Consider the following 23115-nt stretch of genomic DNA (forward strand, 5'->3'; position numbering starts at 1 on the left):
ATGGTTAGGTTTACCTTAATACTTTTGTTGTAGTTGCGGATGCTTGCAATAGAGGTTAATCATAAGTGGGATGCTTGTTCAAGTAAGTACAGCACCCAAGCACCAGTCCACTCACATATCAAATTATCAAAGTACCAAACGCGAATCATATGAACGTGATGAAAACTAGCTTGACGATATTCCCATGTGTCCTCAGGAGCGCTTTTCCTATTATAAGAGTTTGTCCAGGCTTGTCTTTTGCTACAAAAAGGATTGGGCCATCTTGCTGCACTTTATTTACTTTTGTTACTTGTTGCTCGTTACAAATTATCTTATCACAAAACTATCTGTTACCACTTATTTCAGTACTTGCAGAGAATACCTTGCTGAAAACCGCTTATCATTTCCTTCTGCTCCTCGTTGGGTTCTACACTCTTACTTATCGAAAGGACTACGATAGATCCCCTATACTTGTGGGTCATCAGTACGTGGACACACTGTCCCCGCTCGTTGCTATGCTTCTCCTAGATAGATCTTGCGTGATCGTAGGATTTTTTTTTGAAATACTATGTTCCCTAGCAGAGTTGGCAAGGCCATCTCGGTGAGACCGAGATCCATATCAGTCAGATCAATTTGTTAGGGTTTCTGGTAGTGGCTATGTCAAATGAACTCGGTGGCTCTGGGTAGGAAATATCGGTGAGGCCGAGTTAGGAAACAGGGTTTGGACAAATTTGGATGGAGAAAGTGGTTGAGGGTTTTGGAGCAATGTCACTAAGCACTTGAGCAACCAGAACATTAAGCAACACCTCATCCCCTTTTAATAGTAGCTATGGACTCAATGTGATCTTGGATCACTTAAATGAAAATGAAGAGACTTGAGCTTTTGCCAATCCTTATCCTTAGCATTTTTAAGGGTTCCACATCCTCTTATCCTTGCCACGCCTCTGTTGAACTTATCTGAAATATACTAGATAAAGCTATTAGTTCAACAAAATATATGTTGACATTAATTACAAAGATCACCCAGGGAGCACTTGTGCTTTCAACAACCTATATGATTCTAGCAACAACAACAACACAAGCAAGTGAGGATACAACACAAGTAAAGCTTGCACAAAGTAAAGGTAAGAGATAACCACAAGTGGAGCCGATGAAGACGAGGATGTGTTACCGAAGTTCCTTCCCTTTGAGAGGAAGTACGTCTACGTTAGTAGAGTGTGGAGGCACAATGCTCCCCAAGAAGCCACTAAGGCCATTGTATTCTCCTCACGCTTCACACAATGCAAGATGCCGTGAATCCACTAGTGGTGCCCTTGAAGGCGGCGACGAGACCTTTATAAACAAGGTTGGAGCTCTCTCCGCAACCGAATTGGAGGCTTCCAACACCACCACGGAGCTTCACCATAATGGAATGTGGCTCTGAGGTGACCTCTTCCATCTAGAGTGCTCAAACACCCAAGAGTAACAAATTCCACGCAAGAAAGTATGGGGGAATCAATTTTCCTTTGGTGGAAGTGTAGATCTAGGTCTCCTCCTTCAATCCCTAGCTAATCAACAAGTTTGAGTGGCTAGAGAGAGAGAGATCAGGCAAGAAAGCTTGGAGGGCATTAATGTAGGAGAGAGACAGGCAAGAGGTAAAGTGGTAGGTGGAAGAACCACCCTTTATATAGGGACCCCTCATTTCCAACCGTTACATCAATTTTTACACTACATCGGTACAACCGCTCATGACCCCGGTACAACCGGGATTCACGGGTATGCTATAGAAACCCTAGCAGGCGGTACAACCGGTGGTATGAGTGGTAGTACAGGCTACTACAAGAAACCAGACCAACCGCTCCACTACCGCCCAACTATCGCCTCCAAATAGAAGGGAGTCACCCCTATAGCGATAGTCGAGCGGTAGTTGCACCGGAACTACCGCCTGGACTGAGTCACGGTGGAGGCAAAGTCCTGAGCGGTAGAACCGCTCCGGGCACTGATAATACCGGTTAATCAAGACCAACCGGGAAAACCGGGCCAACACCGCCCAATAACCACCCCACCACAAAAGCTTGATCGGTGGTTGGGCGGTACTGGGCCGGTACAACCACCCATGAAGCTGTCCTAGGTTTTGCCAGTGTTGAGGCGGTACCACCGCCCGGCGGCAGCAGTACAACCGTTGGGCTTGTACCTGGGAGTAGCAACCCTGGGGTATCACTCCTGGGGCGGTTGTTGTGCCGGTCGAACCGGGCAGGCGATACAACTGCCCAGCCCAGCGGTACAACTGTTGGGGGGTGTGGTTAAAATCATTTTGTTTGGAGGAAATGAGGACCTCTTTCTCCTTGAACGGAAGAGAACATTTGGTGGACAGGAATGTGTTCGTGCATTGATTCAACTAATACCTTCTGATGTAGACTCCCTCTTAATAGTACAGATTCCTATGACCAAAGAAATAAACACGTTAGAACCACCATCTTCGATCTTTTCCGTCGGGAGGGAAGCCCTGACCATATTGTGCTAAAACAAGGTGTACCTGGAACACTTTAGCATATGATTAGTCTACAAGGTGAGTTGTCATCATCACCAAAACACTGATACGGGAAATGCCCTAACAAGGGTGGACTTGCAATTGGGATGGAAAACGAAACACATGCTCTAGTTCCAACTCAATGAGTGAGCTTGTAACTCGGACAACTACAAGCCCAATTGCGAGTCCAGGGTGAGCCCAGTTGCGAGTCAAGAGTCGACTTGCAACTAGGATGAACAAACTACAAACACAGTTGCAAGTCAAGGGTGAACTTGCAATTGCGATGAAAAACAAATCACACGCAACGGTGGCTTTAGTATTACTGTTGTATGACTTTGTAAGGTCTTGTGTGAACAATTAATAAAATGGCTGCATGCATCGTCCAGATGCAGAGGCCGGGGGTCCTCCTCCTTTTCTAAAAAAACGCAAAATAATAGGGGTCAAGGTCAGCCAGTAAGACGATGGGGGATAAGCTTCATCGTCGAGAAGGAAACAACTTGGATCACTAGCTAAGGCCCCCTAAATGACTGCTCAAACCAAAATATGATTTTTCATTGGATTAGGAATTACATCATGTTCTACTTTTTCTTTTCTGTATCTTTAACCCATGAGCTTTCTTACGAGTCAAGGGTGGCTCGTTGAAACAAACTACGAGCCTAGTTATGAGCCGAGGGTGGACTTGCAATTAGGACAACTACATAAAACTATGATATGAGTTGCGAGAGTCGAGGGTGGACTTGCAACTCGGACAACTACAAACTATGAACCCAGTTGCGAGTCGAGGATGGACTAGTAACTGAGATAAAAACAAACCACATGTCCAGTTGCGCGGGCTTGCAACTGGAATGAAAGAAACCACGAGCCCCAATATGAGTCAAGGGATGATTTGCAACTAAAATCACTACACAAAACTACGGGATACAAGTGGGTGGTTGGGTGCTGGAGTTGGAAGAGATGAAGACGAAACTCAAGAACAAAACTCGTCCCACATGTGGATGTTGAACTCATCGGGTTTCACATCTTGGCAGAACTTCCCTTAAGTGTCCACGAGACATGTATCTATAGAAAATTATGATGTAGTTGGTCACATGGATTGAACTCCAAAAATAACTGAACTTCAAAAACAGAAGAAATTCTGCGAACAAGAACTACAAATAACCTCATGTCTGGAAAAAGCATGTGTAGTTCTGGCAAAAAAGAAGTAGATCTAAAAAAACAATAGGCCCACACAAAAAAAGTAGTTGGTTGCGCATTAAACAGATAACAAAAAAATAAATAGATCTACCATGTAAACTCAAGTAATCTGCTCTAGAACATGAAAACACACTGCACACAAACTCCTGCTTATAAGAACAATAAGGCATTCAGAGATTTTCTCCCCACTGATCTAAACTCTACACATTTCTACCCTTCATCTAGACAAAAGGAACCATGCATGTGCTCCCATTATATAAAAGTCTCTTGTCTGGGTGGACTCCTACAAATTCTTCATCAGGCCACAAAATGCACAGTAAAAATAAACAAAAAGAACATCCCCTCCCCTCGAAGGACGACATATATGACCCCTTGTGAAAAGAAACGCGAGAACTGACCGATACAGAACAAATGGGGCAAGAGGATGCGCGACAAAAAAGAACCAGCTGACGGGCGCGCATGATTGAGTTTGTGCGAACACTAAAGCAAACAAATTGGATGGTTATAGACTTATTAGACGAGACATTACTAGGAATTAGAATAGACATCACTAGGACTACACAATCGAACCAAAAAATAAAATAAAAAGTAGAGAATAAAATGACACGTGGCCCAAAAAAAATCCCAATACACAAAACATAAAAACGGCTCACTAAAAGCATATCGGGGCTCACTGCTTTACATGGGATGAACATAAAATATGACACAACGACAAATGAATATGACTCTTTTTTGGCAAATAACAAGCACGACTCATAAGCGCGTATATGTAATGGTATACAAGTTAGATGACATTGTCAACTCTCAACTAGATGCGAATTAGTAAAACCAATCCGAAACAGGACTCCCGGATCGTGTCGCAGAAAACGGCACAGCAAAAGACGCACACACGCGAACAAGTCGACATATAAAGACAAGACAGACGACACGACACGGGACGCGCCTGACAAAAAAACCGTAATGAAGATTTGCACAACATTTAAACTTCAAAATGAAAGAGTGAAAAGTTTCACGAATTTAAAACAAATAACTAAAGAAGAAGGGAATGGAAAATAAAAAATAAAAAATAAAAATAAAGTACTTCATAATTTAAAATAAATAATTAAATAGAAAGAAGAAAAGAAAAAGGAAACAGAAACAAACAAAAAAGGCAAATCCATAGTGTTGAATGAAAGTGGACAAAAACAACAAGAAAAAACTTGGACTGAGCCATAGGACAGACTTGAAAAGAAAAAGAAAAACGTAGATGACGGCCTAAAAAACAAAAGCCCGCAATAAAAAGGCCCCAGGCCTAGACACGGGGCACATGCCTGAGCGGACAAGGGAACAAAAAAATAGCCCAGCTCGGGAGGTACATCGACAAGGACTAGATCGACAGGTTATTTATCAGTTGCACATTTACCTATTTTTTCTATCAATTGCACAAATCTTATAGCAAGTTTGATCCTGTGATTGAAGACTTAAATGTGAGGTAAGCATATTACATCTAGATGTGAAATATCAATCCTGTTTAAAAAATGATTGCTCTTTTCAATTTTGTTCAGTTTTTCAAATAATATTTTCGTTTTAATTTTTTTCACATATCCCAACAAATTCCGTGTTTCAAATTAGTTAGGGGTTCCAAAAGATGTTCCCCTTTTATAAAAAAATAATTATGTTTTCATAGAAAAACACACCTTCATTTATTTCAAAATTTTAGAAAATGTTTGTGTTTTTTCAAAAACATTCAAGTCCCTAAAACATTATTCACAATTTTGATAAAGGTTCACGTTTCAAAAAATATTCATTTTTTGATAAAAAAATTGAGTTTTCAAATTCCCAAATTGTTTCAGATCTGTCGCTTGCTGATGGTTCTTAATGCCATGCGCGTGCTCACAACTGGGAGGTTGCTTTCGTGCTCTGGAGCTCCCTGCTACAAGGGCCTGCAAATACATGGGATTTGGAATTATAGCCGGGCATTGCGTCGTCAGGGACATGGGGGCAGAATTAGCGATCAACGATCAACCCGTTGTTTTTTACTTATTGTGTAACCGTTAGAGCAACTCCAACGCACGTACTCATTTTGTCCATCACTGTCCGTTTGAATCGGAGCGGATAAAAATGGAAGCCCAACGCATCGACCCATTCACAAAAGGCGTCCTTCTCGCGTCCGTGCCGACGCATTAGCGACTCAAATTTGGGCAGCAAATGCGTCGGCACGACCGCAAAGCGGATGCCTTGCACGCCTTCACGGTGTCCGCCGTGTCCCCACCTGACGGCCGTCCAACTATCACGGTTAGCTTAATTTATGACAACCGCCCATTTTGAGCCCACGCGTCAGCGACGACAGTCAGCCTTTTTTAATCCAAGCATGCGGGGGGAGGGGGGCATCCTTATCCGCTCCAAAAAGCCCCCCGTCCCCATCTCGGTCGCCATCTCGTCACCCTCTACCCCCCGTCGGCGGCAGCAACCCTAGCCACCCCTCTCCCCCGCTGATGGGTTTCTTCTCAGGCAAAGGCAAGGGCAAGGAGCCCGCCACCCCTCTCCCCGTCTCCCCCATCCTCGCTGGCGTCTTCCCGCCGGTCAAGGCAGCGCGTGAACTTCCTAGTGCACCAGCCGAAATGGCACTGGGAGAACCGGGTGCCTCTCCCCTACACCGATGTCACCCTGCCACACGACTGGCACTTGAATCAGAGGATCCCAGTGTCGGCGGCGCCGTGGTCAGCGGGGGCGCACGCGGAGGAGGCGCGGGGTTGGCGGGCGCTACTGACACCGGAGTAGCGGCTCGACTCCGCCCCGTTGGTTCACCTTCGAGCATGAGGAGGCCAGGCGTCCGTGACGTCTCGCATGGCTCCCGATCAGCGCCCCTCGTCGTTAGCGATGAGGACAAGGAGGTGGAGGCCGCCTACCAGGTAGCCCTGGCGGCTGTCCTATAGGAAAGCGAGGAGGAGCGGCGCAGAGAGGAGGGGGAGGAGGAGGAGGATGCGGCGTACGAGGCGCGCCTGGCAGAGGTCATGGCTCTGTCCGTGGCCGTGACTGCGTTGTGCCGCCGCTGGTCCCGCCATCCCCAGCCAAGCTGGAGCCGGAGTCGACCCGCATCGAGCGCTACTCCTGGACCGGGGTAGTGCGCGAGTGGGTCAGCGCGCCACCGGTGTGGTTGGGGGCAACGCCGGCACAGGAGTAGGCGTACCTCGAGCAATGACGCCAACAAAGACTGACCAAGGAGCACCGCGAGGACGAGTACCTCGAAATGCTCGAACGCGACGCCGACGAAGAGCGTCGTGAGGCAGAGGAGGAGGCGCGCCTTGCCCAGCAGGCGGCGGCACAATCCCCGTTGTACAACATCGCCAGGCTCTGGAACACGACGTTCCCTTGGGCCGGCCCGGCGCCAACGCTGATCGACTTCACCGGCCCTGACGGTGAAGAGGACGACGCCTAGGCAACGCGCCGCCTAGTAGCCTTGTTAGTTAATGTAATGTGGACGCGTGGACTTTAGCCGGCCTTTGTGGCCGGCATTAACGTTTAATTAATATTTTTTTTCATTTTCATAATATTGGTGGTCTATTCTTTTCACGCGAACAAAAAAATAGGTCGGGCCAGCGTTGGATGCACGAGCTGACTCAAACACGGAAGCAGATATGGGTGTTCGTCGGGCCGACGCAAACAAACAAAAGATAAACAAAATCACCGTTCATTTGAGTCTGATTAAAGTTTCTCTTACATAAAATTAAAGTTGACTAGGTTGGAGCCTCACTACCGGACACACGAGCACGCGTGTGACCAACTCCTGTAGCACGCACGCCGGATGGACCGGCAGATCAGACTATGCATCTCTCGGTTGTCCCCACTCCCCACCCCAGAGCAGACGGTGGGGAGGCAGCCTGTATCTGAGCCAACCTCGGATGGCAAGGGGCGGAGAGCTTCTTCGGGAGCGCCCTCGTGTCCTCCACCGCGAACGGGTTCACGGGTGCTGGGTTTGTTTTGCGCGCGCATGACCGAACCGCCTGCTCGCCACGCCAGTGTTTTGGTTAGCATCCGCCGACGAGCCATTAAAGGCCTGCTCTCTGTAGCAAGGTCTTAACCTTCGGCTTTGTTTTTAGGGGTTGCTCGTTTGCTTTGTGTGATCGTGTAACGAACTTCCATCTTCCAGATTTGATGCGCCCAGTTTTTGTAGACTAACGGTACTCACGAAAAATATCAGATGAGGAGGATGGGATACATCTGTAATCTATGACTAGCTGCACATGAGCTCTATCTAGTGCAGCGCCGCGTAAAGTTATGAATAGCTGCACATGTTCCCGAAAACATGGGATGATTTAGATCAGCATGATGTCACCCTACTTTATCATTCAGAAAAAAGTAAGCCAAAATTTCAGCGATTTGACCACACAGGGTCCCCGCGCTCTACTGCGGCATTGCCTGCTACAAGGCATCATTAAGCATCAGAATAGCAGAGAGGGATTGAGCGCCACAAGGAGAAGAGGAAAGATAAGCGCGGCGGCCCGCCGCCACACCCAACCCTCCCGCCGGTGAGCCTCTCTTCTCCTCCAGTTTCTCCTGTTCCGCTCCTCCCGCAATAAAAAAACCTCCACTATATCGACGGCGCTGTCAGTCCATCACCACCTAAGCCCAACGCTGCGATGTCGCGTGCTTCCTCCACTCCGCCCGGCCACTCTGTCGGCGCCGGCACTGCCACCTTCGTCTCCTGACTTCTCCGCTGGGTCTGCACCCTTCTCCCTGGGCGGGCAAGGAGAAATCTCAACTTTCTACTACCACGGAAAGGGCGGCTTAGGCCCCGTCTACAAGGTCACGGGTCCGGGCGTCGATGGCAACTCCCGCTCTCTCGCACCTTGCCACCGTGGGGCAAGCTATAGCTTTCACTGCAAATTTACACTCCAGTTATTAGTACTCTGCCGCCGTGGAGTAGTAAACTTGCGACCTGGCTTCTTCAGCGGCCTTACACAGGCTGCCGAGCCTTCCCCGCCGTCGCCTTTCGGGCCGTTCCGAGCCCTCCTTCCTGATTTGGATGGAGTGTAAATTACTGCTCCCTATAGTTGGCTCTGCGAGTCGTTTTTGCGTCTGATTTGTTCGTCTTGTGGTGCTCCAAAATGATGTTTCGGCATTTCCAGCCAGAAAAAAGCGCTGAGAGCATTCCAACGCGAGAAAGGTTGTGCTCGTCCAAAATCTGGCAGCGCCAACCCCGATGGCAGTCTCTTCCAAGAAATTTCTACTACGCCGCCGATTACAACAAAACATTTTTAAGCTCCATAACATGATTTCGCCCTCTGGAGCGTCGCACGCTTCGCTGCTAAGCTTGGCTCTTCAACTTTTCTCCCCGAAGGATGTAAAGATCCTTTTTTCGAGGGGAGCGCGTAGAGATCCACATATATGCGCAATGTCACATGGCTTTGATCCGTGTTAATCTTTTATTTGACATGTTTGATCCATGTTAATGTGGACAGAACCATGGGATAAATTAACTTTTGTTACCAGTTTCTTCTTTTGTACTAAGATGAAATAGAGTCATGATTGGAGTTTGTTTGTTTTTTTCTACCTTCAAGAGTAACAGCAGATCAGCTCCCAAGAAGGCTAGGGTTCAAGCCACCTCTTCTTCGGGAGAGTATAATCTGAAGGTTTTATTCTTCACACACTCCTTTCTGATTACTAGCTTAAAGTCTTGATTCTGTCTCTCTCTCTCTCTCTCTCTCCCTCTCTCTCTGGAGTATGTAATTTTCTGTTTACCAGCATAAGAACCTGTCAACCCTTGTTCTCACTCATCTCCCTCTCCGATACAAGACATTGCATATTTGTACTACATATAAAAATGTAGAATGCGCTCAAGGTGGTTTGATCGCTGGACTGCAGACTGCTCCTGGCGCTTGTAGGCTGGAGTAGCTTCCTTTCCTTCCTTGTATTGAAAACTTAGCTGTATGCATGTTTGGTGCAACTGTATTAAGTAGTTGGAGGTGCTTTGAACTTTAGAGCTCTTTTTCTAGTTAGTAGCCTCATGAACATGCTCTGCATGCTGTTATGCTTGCTCTGGTTTCGTTAATGAAATGGAACCTTTTGCCCTCCTTATAGTCTAAAAATAAAAATGTAGACCCTCTAACAATAAATGTAAAATACCCCAAGTGTTCCAATGTTCAACTTTGAGGATAAAAATCATACTGTACTCACACAAGAATCAAGTATTACTTTTATAACTTGCAATGTCCATATCCAATCAAAAAAAGATGTTACCAGACCTATTGCCCCTTTGGCTATAGCAAGGCCTTGAACTCGGGCGTTCAGACCCGACGAATATCCTTTTTTTAGTCAATCCAGAATATCAGTGCATTCAAACATAATCATTTTTTTGACATTTCATTAATACATTTGGATTTATTATCATAGATAGTGTTTGAGATCCAAGTGATAGTATCAGGGCAGACTTAGCTATTGTTCCGGAAAAATGGCTTCTCATTTGGTCAATAAGTAGTACAATAATGTGTGGATTGTGTGATACAAAATACCTTTTTTTTTTGCGTGGATAAATAATACTTGTTGTTCCGTTCCAGTTTAAAAGCACTACCTGATCCTTGTGTGACTACGGGCGAAGTTTTCCACAAGATTTTTATGATCAATGTTGAACATTGGAACACGATCGTTTATTTTGTGGGGAGGGCGTAGAGATCCACTTGTATGTGTAATGTCACACTTCCGTGTTAATCTTTTAGTTGGCATGTTTGATCCATGCTAAGGTGGACAGTACCGTAGGATTAATTAACTTTTGCTAGCAGTTTCTTCTTTTGTACTAAGATGAAATAGAGTCATGATTGGAGTTTGCTTGTTTTTCTCTACCTTCAAGAGTAACAGCAGACCAGCTCCCAAGAAGGCTAGGGTTGAAGCCGCCTCTTCTTCGGGACAGTCTAAACTGAAGGTTTTATTCTTCACGCACTCCTTTCTAATTACTAGCTAAGAGTCTCTCTCTCTCTCTCTCTCTCTCTCTGGAGTATGTAATTTCTGTTTACCGGCATAAGAACCTGTCAACGCTTGTTCTCGCTCATCTCCCTCTCCGATACAAGACATTGCACATTTGTACCACATATAAAAATGTAGAATGCGCTCAAGGTGGTTTGATCGCTGGACTGCAGACTGCTCCCGGCGCTTGTAGGATGGAGTAGCTTCCTTTCCATGATTGAAAACTTAGCTCTATGCAATTTTGGTGCATCTGTAATAAGTAGCTGGAGGTGCTCTGAACTTTTGAGCTCTTCTTCTAGTTAGTAGCTTCATGAACATGCTCTGCATGCTGTTACGCTTGCTCTGGTTTCGTTAATAAACCCGGGGGGCTTTTGCCCTCCTTATAGTCTAAAAATAAAATGTAGATCCTTTAACGATAAATGTAAAACGCCCCAAGTGTTCCAACGTTCAATTTGAGCGTAAAAATCCTACTGTAGTCACACAAGGATCTGGTAGTGCTTTTATTACTTGCAATGTCCATACCCAATCAAAAAAAGATGTTACCAAACAAACCCGGCCTATTGACCCTTTGGCTATAGCAAGGCCTTGAACTCGGGCATTCAAACCGGACCAATATCCCTTTTTTTGTTCAATCTAGAATATCAATGCAATCAAACTGAATAAATTTTTGGACATTTCATTAATACCTTTGGATTTATTATCATAGATAGTGTTCGAGATCCAAGTGATAGTATCAGGGAAGACTTAGCTATTCTTCCGGAGAAATGGCCTTCTCATTTGGTCAATAAGTAGTACAATAATGTGTGGATTGTGTGATACGGAATACCTTTTTTTTGCATGGATAAATAATACTTGTTGTCGCATTCCAGTTTAAAAACACTACCTGATCCTTGTGTGACTACGGGCGAAGTTTTCCACAATATTTTTATGCTCAATGTTGAACATTGGAACACAATCCTTTTTTTCACGGGGGAGGGTATAGAGATCCACTTGTATGTGTAATGTCACACGGATTTTATCCGTGTTAATCTTTTATTTGACATGTTTGATCCATGTTAATGTGGAAAGTACCATGAGACTAATTAACTTTTGTTAGCAGTTTCTTCTTTTGTACTAAGATGAAATAGAGTCATGATTGGAGTTTGCTTCTCTGGAGTATGTAATTTTCTGTTTACCACAACCTGTCAACGCTTGTTCTCACTCATCTCCCTCTCTGATACAAGACATTGCACATTTTACCACATATAAAAATTTAGAATGCACTCAAGGTGATTTGACCGCTGGACTGCAGACTGCTCCTGGCGCTTGTAGGCTGGAGTAGCTTCCTTTCCTGTATTGGAAACCTAGCTATATGCAATTTTGGTGCATCTGTAATAAGTAGCTGGAGGTGCTTTGAACTTTGCTCTTCTTCTAGTTAGTAGCTTCATGAACATGTTCTGCATACTGTTACGCTTACTCTGGTTTCGTTAGTGCAATGGAACCGGGGAGCTTTGGCCCTCCATATAGTCTAACAATAAAAATGTAGACCCTCTGACGATAAATCTAAAACGCTCCAAGTGTTCCGGTGTTCAACTTTGAGCGTAAAAACCCTACCGTAGTTACACAAGGATCACGTAGTGCTTTTATAACTTGCAATTTTCATACCCAATCGAAAAAAGATGTTACCAAACAAACACGACCTATTGACCCTTTGGCTATAGCAAGGCCTTGAATTCGGGTATTCAAACCCGAGTAGCCGACCAATATCCCTGTTTTTTGTTCAGTCTAGAATATCAATGCATTGAAACTGAATATATTTTTGGACATTTCATTAATACCTTTGGATTTATTATCATAGATAGTGTTCGAGATCCAAGTGATAGTATCAGGGCAGACTTAGCTATTGTTCCGGAGAAATCGCCTTCTCATTTGGTCAATAAGTAGTACAATAATGTGTGGATTGTGTGATAAAGAATACCTTTTTTGCCGAAAAAGGGTTTCCCCCCGCTTTGTATACAAAGCAACCAACCGAACCATACAGAGATAGGTGTTGGGGCGGAAGCAGCACAGTCACGCCCAAAAGAAACGACAGAGAAAGAGCAAAAGAAACAAATGCCGACAACGGCGGATCAACAAAAACGAAGAAGCCTCACGATCGCTGCGCCCACCGGGATCTTCCACTAGGCTCCAAGACTCCGAAGCGCCGGCACCTATCAACACCTCCAAGAAGGATCACGACGATGACGACACTGCTGCCAAGGGTTTCCCCCGGTACACGACGAGGCGAGAGGAAGGGTAGCCCCCGACGCCCTCCCGGAAGGTCAGGTGGCACCCATAGGCGCCACCGCGCCGGTGTTGGCCACGCCGACAGGGGTTTCCCCCGATCCCAACCCGCACCTCGGGCGCTCCGGATCCAGCCACCAAACCAACCACCACCATGCGCCAACGCGGTCATGAGGCCCCCACGCCGTCTCACCACGGCACCGCGAAGTGAGGACAGCGCGGCGAAGAATCAGAGCCGGGACTAGGGCATCAGCACCGTCGGCACGCGGGAGGGCCCCACCTCCACCGTCAGCGACGGTAGCCATCTGGACGCAATAGCAGGAGCACACCAGGCCCGTGGGCCCACAGGCCCGGCCGAGCCCTTGTGGGCCCGTAAAGCTCCCGCCTTCGCGCCGCTGCCAGCACGCCATCGGCGCCGACGCCCCATATCCGAGCCGCTCCTCCTCACCGCGCCGCAGACAACGAGGCCACGCCGGGGGGGCGGCCCGCTAGGACCCAGATGGGGCCCGCCAGGCCCAGATCTGGGCCGGGGGCGCGACGTCGGCCACCCCGCACCACCACGCCGCCCCGCCGCCAAGGAGCAGCGCCGCCACCACATCCGCCGCCGGCCACCCCGCCGGATCACCGGACCCCCGCCAAGCCGAGCGACACCGCCACCGCCCCCCTGCCCCGGGCCAGGAGGATGCGCGCGGGGAAAGGAGATCCTGCCGCCGCCGGCACCCCCTGGGCCGGAGCCGGGGGCGCCCGCCGGCGACGGCAGGGGAGAGGAAGAGGATGCGAAGCCGAGCGGAGAGACGTAGGGGCCGCCCCGGCCGCCTCCCGGGGAGGCGGCGCGAGGGCGGAAGGAGGGGCGGGGAAGGAAGGGCGGGGGAGGGGGCGGATTCGGGCCGCGCGCCGGCGAGGGCGGCCGGTTCCCGCCGGAGACGGGCAGGGGAGGTGGCGGTGGCGAGGGTTTCGGGGGTGGGAGCGGGTCCGTTTTGTTCAAGAATACCTTTTTTTGCGTGGATAAATAATACTTGTTGTTGCATTCCAGTTTAAAAGCACTACCTGATCCTTGTGTGACTACACGCGAAGTTTTCCACAAGATTTTTGTGCTCAAAGTTGAAGATTGGAACACAATCCTTTTTTTCACAGGGGAGGGTGCAGAGGTCCACTTGTATGTGTAATGTCACATGGATTTTATCCGTGTTAATCTTTTATTTGACATGTTTGATCCATGTTAATGTGGACAGTACCATGAGATTAATTAACTTTTGTTAGCAGTTTCTTCTTTTGTACTAAGATGAAATAGAGTCATGATTGGAGTTTGCTTGTTTTTTTCTACCTTCCAGTCTAACAGAAGATCAGCTCCCAAGAAGGCAAGGGTTCAAGCCACCTCTTCTTCGGGACAGTCTAATCTGAAGGTTTTATTCTTCACGCGCTCCTTTCTGATTACTAGCTTAGAATCTTGATTCTGTCTCTGGAGTATGTAATTTTCTGTCTAGCAGCATAAGAACCGGTTAACGCTTGTTCTTACTCATCTCCCTATCTGATACAATACATTGCACATTTGCACGTCATACAGAAATGTAGATCCTCTAATGGTAAATATAAAATGCCCTGAGAGTTCCAATGTTCACCGTTGAGCGTAAAAGCTTATGGAATACTTTGCCCGTAGTCACACAAGGATCTGGTAGTGCTTTTAAACTGGAATGCAACAAGTATTTTTTATCCATGCAAAAAAATAAGTATTCTGCATCACACAATCTGCATATTATTGTACTACTTTTTGACCAAATGAGAAGGTCATTTTTCCTGTACAGTAATGAATCCAAAGGTATTAATAAACCCAATATATGATTCAGTTTGAATGTACGATATTCTGGATTGACTAAAAAAGGGATATATGAAGTTCAACGCCTTACCATAGCAAAAGGGTCAATAGGTCCGGTTTGCTTGGTAACATCTTTTCTTGATTGGGTATGGCCATTGCAAGGTCTAAGGAAGAATATTATCTTCTTAATTTAGTTTGGTCATTGCAAGTTCTTCATTAAGCTGTCCCTTGTAAATTTGTTAGCCGACCTTCTGCTAACTACATGTATTTTTCTGTTTTTGGAGTACTGAATTTTGTGTTTTATGTGCCTGTGCATGGATATGTAGAGTTGCAGCTCTTTTTTTTTTTTGAATGATTTGAAGATTGCTCACCATGCCTGCCGCGCAGTTAGAGCTGCAGCTCATGTTACTGCACACACCATGAAAAACTCACAGGATACCACTCGCAAAAAGAAAAGAAACTCACAGGACACAGCGAGCTCGAGCTTATTTTCTGTACTTCCTTCTTGCCTGACTTACACAACTCTTGTTTATGGGCATATTATACTACTCAAAGCAAATGCTACTGCTTAAACTGGTGCAGCCCACATTCCCACCACTCCCGCCAAACAACTACCACGCACTAACTAATTAATCTTTAGCTTGTCTTACATATCCTAGCAGGCTAACACAGTTATTTCTACCCAAGAATTTTATAGTTCTTGACTTGGTATATTCTGATACAGTTATTTTTACTGTAGACTTTTGAGTTATTCTGGTACAGTTCCCAATACTCAGGTTGCCTTAACTTGTGAGTAACCTGTCTTCTTAACCTCTTCCACTTAATAACTGAAATGTCACCTGACTTGTATGATTCAATTTAGATAAAATTTGCAAGACATGGTTTGAATAGTTTCTCGGATGATGAATAGTGTCTACTTTTAATTGGTAGTTTTATATATAATTTACTTTGAGTTGTTAGCTTTAGATATTTACAAAACATCGTTTGAAAAGTGTTGCCAGATGATGAATAATTTTACTACTCAAATCAAAGTACCGAGGGTGATTAAACCCAACAGTAACCACACTGCCTGTTGGACTTGTGCAGCAGGGTGAACGCGTTGTCCCCAAGATCAACGTACCGAGCATGATTTAGCATCATGGAAGCTGATAAGGATAAATCTATGTAAGTGTTCTGGTGTTCTGTCTTCTATTTTAGTTCTGATCGCAATTTTCAATTTTCTTGTAACCTCTCTCTCTCTCTCTCTCTCTCTCTCTCTCTCTCTCATATATTGAATTGTATGTGTAGGCATAAACTGAGGGTTCGTATCTAGTACGACTGTAGTCACAATGGTTGTTCATGTGAGAAAATGGGTGATGTGGACAAAGAAAAGGATATTGACAGAAAGTCATATACATGGAAAGACCTCCATTCTGACTTGCACAACTGGGCCATTTATGACTCCAAACAACACATAATTGTCTTCAAAGAATTGAAGATGGAAAACGGAGAGGATGACTTGGTGTTTGGAGAACTTGAGAAAAACATCAGCGTGCACGTTATTGTGAAGGATAAGAACAATGTGAGTGAGGTGTATGATTTATTAATCGATCATCTATATAAGAGCATACATGTAATCTTTTTGCTTAGCTTAAATCCTAACTTAGTATTCAACTTATATCATTTTTTGCAGCGCAAACCCATGGGACATCTAAATAAATCCCTCAAGTACAACCTTACACCATTAATTTTCACCATAAGCAATGTCTTTTTTTTGCTGTTCTAACTATATTTTTTTCAGTTGTTATGCAAATTCAGTCCTACAATGCTTAAAGGCCACTGAAAGTTTTTCGAAGTATCTTTCTGGAGATGATTATGGGAAAACATGTGAGTTTTAGTATTTGACATCCTTGTATCTACATGTAGCCAAATGCGTAAGTTATACAATTAACATATCATATGGTTTGTTTGTTCAGGTCCTGAAGAGGGTGATTTGTGTGTATCTTGCTGTTTGCAAAGATACCTTCTAGAGGACTTACAAAGTTCAACAGCTTTTCTTCCTACTATGATTCTTAATTGTTTGGAAGATTTAGGTGATGACTTTAAGAATAACCGTCTTGGTTCTCAGTTCAGCGCTGATGAATTTTTGTGGTGGGTATCTAGTTTTGCTTTTTTGCTTTCTGTGCTAGATTTCAACTCTAGTAACTTAAATGGGTGAGTTTCTGTGTAGCGCAATATTGTCAAAATTTCCTGCAGAGAAGCACCCCAAAAATATAGACATATATGAGCAGCTATTTTCTGGAACATTACTAACAGAGGTATATTTTGTTTTGTTCTAAATTCATAACCATAGTAATCTTTTGTTACAACAAAAATATAATTGTATATATTGCGTATCTTTGAAGCATGTATGCGAATGTGGATTCAAAAAGGCAGGCGAAACTAGAGATTTCCAGATGTTGGAAATTCCTATCAAGCTTGAGGATCAAGTTGGCTTCAAAAGCTTAAAAGAATGCATGGATGCGTTCACTATGAAAAAACCATTGAATTCTCGATGTGAAGGGTAAACACTTGTGTGATAATATTTTCATAAATGCCCATGATAATTTATTGATGAGTCACATGATCCAATTTGTGGATTTCAATGCAGATGCTCACTCCACAAAAAGAGTGAGGAAACTCGAATCGTGGCTTGTCCAGAAATATTGATCATATGTCTTGGTCGACCTGTTGGTACTGGTGAAGGTTCTACTAAGCTCGTACATGATGTTGACTGCCCCATGGATTTCGACTTTTCACCTTATGTGAGTGCTAATGGAGGAGTCGAACAAAAGTATGACTTATATGGAGTCATTCATCATAGGCAGTATGGCCCAAAAGGTGGGCACTATTGGTGCTTCACCAAGTATAATGGAGAATGGTACGAGATCAATGACGAACGGGTATGTTCCGTGTTTGATTCCCGTAATTTGCTTTGACTATTTGCAAGCTTTGTTTACAGTCTAAAACTAATATTTCTAACTCGGGTGTATTTGCAGGTTACATCTATCACTAAGGAGGGTGTAGAAAAGAAAACAAAGAAAGTTATATCTTTTTCTATAAAAGGTATCTAAGAAGTTTCAGAACTGATATATCCTTTCATAGAACTTCCAAGTCTAAGATTTTCTTCATTTCCATTTCCAGGAAAATGGGAGAACATTCTGAACCACATGGCGAGCGTGCAACTGAAGACGACATCCCAAGACGGACGGACGCTGATCCCTTACTTTTCAGGCCCCCACCTGATGAAGGTATGGTCCCAAAGGTTGAAATATCTTAATTATGGATAGATGAACATTTTCCATATTCTGACATATTTTCAAGGAAATCTTAGCTGTGAAAAACAATGCTGTGTAAATATATAAATAAAAAAATGCTATGTAAATATATAAATAAAACAATGCTACGAAAATGCCTATCGGTTTTCTTGTCAATGCTTTTTGTGTGTGCAAATAATTGCGTGCAGCACAAAAAACATATATTAATTGAAGTTGTGTAAAACTTGGCCTTTCATGCCATTTGTTTTAATGAGTGCGGTTTCGTTTGCTTGATACACTTTTTATGTACGTTTTCTAGCAGATACCCCCAGCCTATCTGATAAGTTGATTAAAGGACGCTTCTTAAATCCTTTTATGGACACGAATCAACGTTTGACAGAGAAGTACGTCATAGTAGAAGATTGTCCTCCCTCAGTGATAATTGAGAGGATAAATGAAAAACTTGAGGGTTGTACCAAAAAGAAACACAAGTTCATTGTGCCAGAGTTGGGAGATACAGTTTATGATGAAGAATTGCAAGCATACTGTTGCCTTAGGGGGGATGGTTTCAAAACATACTGTTCCACCAAAAAAGCAACTAAAGCAAAAGCAAAGCAAATTTACGAATTTCTCACAGCTATCCGAGCACACTTCTATGACACGTCAGTGGACAAGAGGGGGTTATTTTATGAGCTGACTCCATTGTTTATTAAACCTTATCTAATTGATGGCATAGTGGATATAGTGTGTATTCTACTCCAAGCGACAAGATGGTCATTTGGTGTCAACGTTGATGCTAAGGGATTGATAATTGGTCCTGTGTGTGCGACTTGCAGTAAACGTCTTGCCTATCCTGGCCGACGTGTTTCATGTTATATAGATGGGTTGCAAGCCCGGATATGCGTACAAGTTGTTGTAGAGATACATCTTGGAGGAGAAGAAATACAAAAGGTAAAAGAAGATAAAGATTACATGAGTATCTTGTCTAACTACTACTCATGTGGTTAGCCAGGGTCTCCTCTCCTTGTACGTAAGGTATATACGTGAAGATTATATCACGTTTAACATCCTCCCTTAATCACAACTTCATCAAGTTGAGATTATGCTTGAAGTCCTCAAAACTTCTTGTGGGTAAAGCTTTGGTAAAGCCATCAGCAACTTGGTCTTGAGAGTGAATAAATTGAATATCCAGAAGTTTGTTTGCAACTCTTTCTCGAACAAAGTGAAAATCTATCTCAATGTGTTTAGTTTTGGCATGAAAAACTAGATTTGCTGACAAGTAGGTAGCACCTAGATTATCACACCATAAACATGGAGCTCTAGTGCTTTTCATACCTAGTTCCTTTAGGATTGACTGCACCCATATGATTTCTGCTGTTGCATTTGCCAATGCCTTATATTCTGCCTCTGTACTGGATCTTGAAACTGTAGCTTGCTTCCTTGCACTCCAAGATATTAAATTAGGTCTAAAGAAAACTGCAAAGCCACCAGTTGAACGTCTGTCATCTAGACATCCAGCCCAATCAGAGTCAGAGAAGGCACTGATAAGTGTAGAGGATGACTTGCTGAAATTTAGGCCAACATTCAACGTATTTTTCACATATCTTACTATACGTTTTGCAGCAGTCATATGAACAGTGGTAGGTGCATGGAGAAACTGACATACTTTTGTTGGAAATATGCCCTAGAGGCAATAATAAAAGCATTATTATTATATTTCCTTGTTCATGATAATTGTCTTTATTCATGCTATAATTGTGTTATCCGGAAATCGTAATACATGTGTGAATAACAGACACCAACATGTCCCTAGTAAGCCTCTAGTTGACTAGCTCGTTGATCAACAGATAGTCATGGTTTCCTGACTATGGACATTGGATGTCATTGATAACGAGATCACATCATTAGGAGAATGATGTGATGGACAAGACCCAATCCTAAACATAACACAAGATCGTATAGTTCGTTTGCTAGAGTTTTCCAATGTCAAGTATCTTTTCCTTAGACCATGAGATCGTGTAGCTCCCGGATACCGTAGGAGTGCTTTGGGTATACCAAACGTCACAACGTAACTGGGTGACTATAAAGGTAGACTACGGGTATCTCCGAAAGTGTCTGTTGGGTTGACATGGATCAAGACTGGGATTTGTCACTCCGTATGACGGAGAGGTATCACTGGGCCCACTCGGTAATGCATCATCATATTGAGCTCAAAGTGACCATGTGTCTGGTCACGGGATCATGCATTACGGTACGAGTAAAGTGACTTGTCGGTAACGAGATTGAACGAGGTATTGGGATACCGACGATCGAATCTCGGGCAAGTAACATATCGATTGACAAAGGGAATTGCGTACGGGGTTGATTGAATCCTCGACATCGTGGTTCATCCGATGAGATCATCGTGGAGCATGTGGGAGCCAACATGGGTATCCAGATCCCGCTGTTGGTTATTGACTGGAGAGTCGTCTCGGTCATGTCTGCTTGTCTCCCGAACCCGTAGGGTCTACACACTTAAGGTTCGGTGACGCTAGGGTTGTGAAGATATGTATATGCAGTAACCCGAATGTTGTTCGGAGTCCCGGATGAGATCCCGGACGTCACGAGGAGTTCCGGAATAGTCCGGAGGTAAAGAATTATATATAGGAAGTGCTGTTTCGGGCATCGGGACAAGTTTCGGGGTTATCGGTATTGTACCGGGACCACCGGAAGGGTCCCGGGGGTCCACCGGGTGGGGCCACCTATCCCGGAGGGCCCCATGGGCTGAAATAGGAGGGAACCCAGCCCATAGTGGGCTGGGGCGCCAGCCCCTATAGGCCCATGCGCCTAGGGTTTCCACCATGGAAGAGTCCATGTGGTGGAAGGCACCCCTAGGTGCCTTGGGGGGAGGGAAACCTCCCCTTGGCCGCCGCCCCCCCCCTAGTAGATCTCATCTACTAGGGCCGGCGCCCCCCCCATGGCACCCCTATATATAGTGGGGGGGGGAGAGGAGGGATGACACACCAGCCCCTGGCGCCTCCACCCCCCCGTTACGTCTCTCCCTCGTAGTCTTGGCGAAGCCCTGCTTCTGTGACGCCCTGCATCCACCACCACGCCGTCGTGCTGCTGGATCTTCATCAACCTCTCCTCCCCCTTGCTGGATCAAGAAGGAGGAGACGTCTCCCGTCCCGTACGTGTGTTGAACGCGGAGGTGCCGTCCGTTCGGCGCTGGTCATCGGTGATTTGGATCACGTCGAGTACGACTACATCATCACCGTTCTTTTGAACGCTTCCGTGTGCCATCTACAAAGGTATGTAGATGCATCCGATTGCTCGTTGCTAGATGAACTCCTAGATGATCTTGGTGAAACGAGTAGGAAATTTTTTGTTTTCTGCAACGTTCCCCAACAGTGGCATCATGAGCTAGGTTTATGCGTAGTTCTTCTTGCGCGAGTAGAACACAATTAGTTGTGGGCGTAGATTTGTCAACTTTCTTGCCGTTACTAGTCTTTTCTTGCTTCAGCGGTATTGTGGGATGAAGCGGCCCGGACCAACCTTACACGTACGCTTACGTGAGACCGGTTCCACCGACTAACATGCACTAGTTGCATAAGGTGGCTGGCGGGTGTCTGTCTCTCCCACTCTAGTTGGAGCGGATTCGATGAACAGGGTCCTTATGAAGGGTAAATAGAAGTTGAAAAATCACGTTGTGGCTTTAACGTAGGTAAGAAGACGTTCTTACTAGAACCCTAATTCAGCCACGTAAAACTTGCAACAACAATTAGAGGACGTCTAACTTGTTTTTGCAGCAAGTGGTTTGTGATATGATATGGCCAAAGTTGTGATGAATGATGAATGATCTATATGTGATGTATGAGATGTTCATGCTATTGTAATAGGAATCACGACTTGCATGTCGATGAGTATGACAACCGGCAGGAGCCATAGGAGTTGTCTTTATTCTTTCATATGACCTGCGTGTCATCGAGGAACACCATGTAAATTACTTTACTTTATTGCTAAACGCGTTAGCCATAGTAGTAGAAGTGATAGTTGGCGAGCAACTTCATGGAGACACGATGATGGAGATCATGATGATGGAAATCATGGTGTCAAGCCGGTGACAAGATGATCATGGAGCCCCAAGATGGAGATCAAAGGAGCTATGTGATATTGGCCATATCATGTCACGTTTATAAATTGATTGCATGTGATGTTTATCATGTTTTGCATCTTGTTTACTTAGAACGACGGTAGTAAATAAGATGATCCCTCATAATAATTTCAAGAAGTGTTCCCCCTAACTGTGCACCGTTGCGACAGTTCGCTGTTTCAAAACACCACGTGATGATCGGGTGTTTTATTCAGACGTTCACATACAACGGGTGTAAGACAGATTTACACATGCAAACACTTAGGTTGACTTGACGAGCCTAGCATGTACAGACATGGCCTCGGAACACAAAAGACCGAAAGGTCGAGCATGAGTCGTATAGAAGATACGATCAACATGAAGATGTTCACCGACGTTGACTAGTCCGTCTCACGTGATGATCGGACACGGTCTAGTTAACTCGGATCATGTAATACTTAGATGACTAGAGGGATGTCTAATCTAAGTGGGAGTTCATTAATAATTTGATTAGATGAACTTAATTATCATGAACTTAGTCTAAAATCTTTGCAATATGTCTTGTAGATCAAATGGCCAACGTAGTCCTCAACTTCAACGCGTTCCTAGAGAAAACCAAGCTGAAAGACGATGGCAGCAACTATACGGACTGGGTCCGGAACCTGAGGATCATCCTCATAGCTGCCAAGAAAGATTATGTCCTACAAGCACCGCTAGGTGATCCTCCCGTCCCACAGAACCAAGACGTTATGAACGCTTGGCAGACACGTGTTGACGACTACTCCCTCGTTCAGTGCGGCATGCTTTACAGCTTAGAGTCGGGGCTCCAAAAACGTTTTGAGAGACATGAAGCATACGAGATGTTCGAAGAGCTGAAAATGGTTTTTCAAGATCATGCCCGGATCGAGAGATATGAAGTCTCCGATAAGTTCTTCAGCTGTAAGATGGAGGAAAATAGTTCTGTCAGTGAGCACATACTCACTATGTCTGGGTTGCATAACCGCTTGTCTCAGCTGGGAGTTAATCTCCCGGA

The 23115-nt window shown here is 44.9% G+C and overlaps 1 protein-coding gene across 19 annotated transcripts; it reads left to right on the forward strand.

The window, feature by feature from the left end:
* The first annotated feature begins 8038 nt into the window (after positions 1-8038).
* LOC125513792 (ubiquitin carboxyl-terminal hydrolase 18) lies at positions 8039-18733 on the forward strand. Of its 19 annotated transcripts, none has more exons than XM_048678982.2 (16): positions 8039-8190; positions 9223-9294; positions 10509-10580; positions 14215-14286; positions 15436-15485; positions 15783-15860; positions 15984-16257; positions 16369-16403; positions 16477-16562; positions 16652-16826; positions 16906-16993; positions 17081-17238; positions 17326-17617; positions 17714-17780; positions 17859-17965; positions 18291-18733. In XM_048678982.2, the coding sequence occupies exons 7-16, from the start codon at positions 16045-16047 to the stop codon at positions 18318-18320; spliced, it is 1251 nt and encodes a 416-aa protein (XP_048534939.1). In that variant the 5' UTR covers positions 8039-8190; positions 9223-9294; positions 10509-10580; positions 14215-14286; positions 15436-15485; positions 15783-15860; positions 15984-16044; the 3' UTR covers positions 18321-18733. The 19 variants fall into 19 exon arrangements, with proteins under 19 accessions (XP_048534939.1, XP_048534947.1, XP_048534941.1 ...); XM_048678990.2 differs by having other exon boundaries at positions 15786-15860; XM_048678984.2 differs by lacking the exon at positions 15436-15485.
* Positions 18734-23115: the final 4382 nt, after the last annotated feature.

This window comes from Triticum urartu, chromosome 6A (genome assembly GCF_056163025.1).
Source record: "Triticum urartu cultivar PI428250 chromosome 6A, HENAU_Tu73, whole genome shotgun sequence".
NCBI lineage: Eukaryota > Viridiplantae > Streptophyta > Magnoliopsida > Poales > Poaceae > Triticum > Triticum urartu.

Excerpts from the sequence above, each read along its gene's own strand:
- LOC125513792 (XM_048678982.2), top strand. The coding sequence starts at position 16,045 with ATGGGTGATGTGGACAAAGAAAAGGATATTGACAGAAAGTCATATACA. Across the intron at positions 16,258-16,368 it reads TTGTGAAGGATAAGAACAAT|CGCAAACCCATGGGACATCT; the intron begins GTGAGTGAGGTG and ends CATTTTTTGCAG. Across the intron at positions 17,781-17,858 it reads TATATCTTTTTCTATAAAAG|GAAAATGGGAGAACATTCTG; the intron begins GTATCTAAGAAG and ends TTCCATTTCCAG.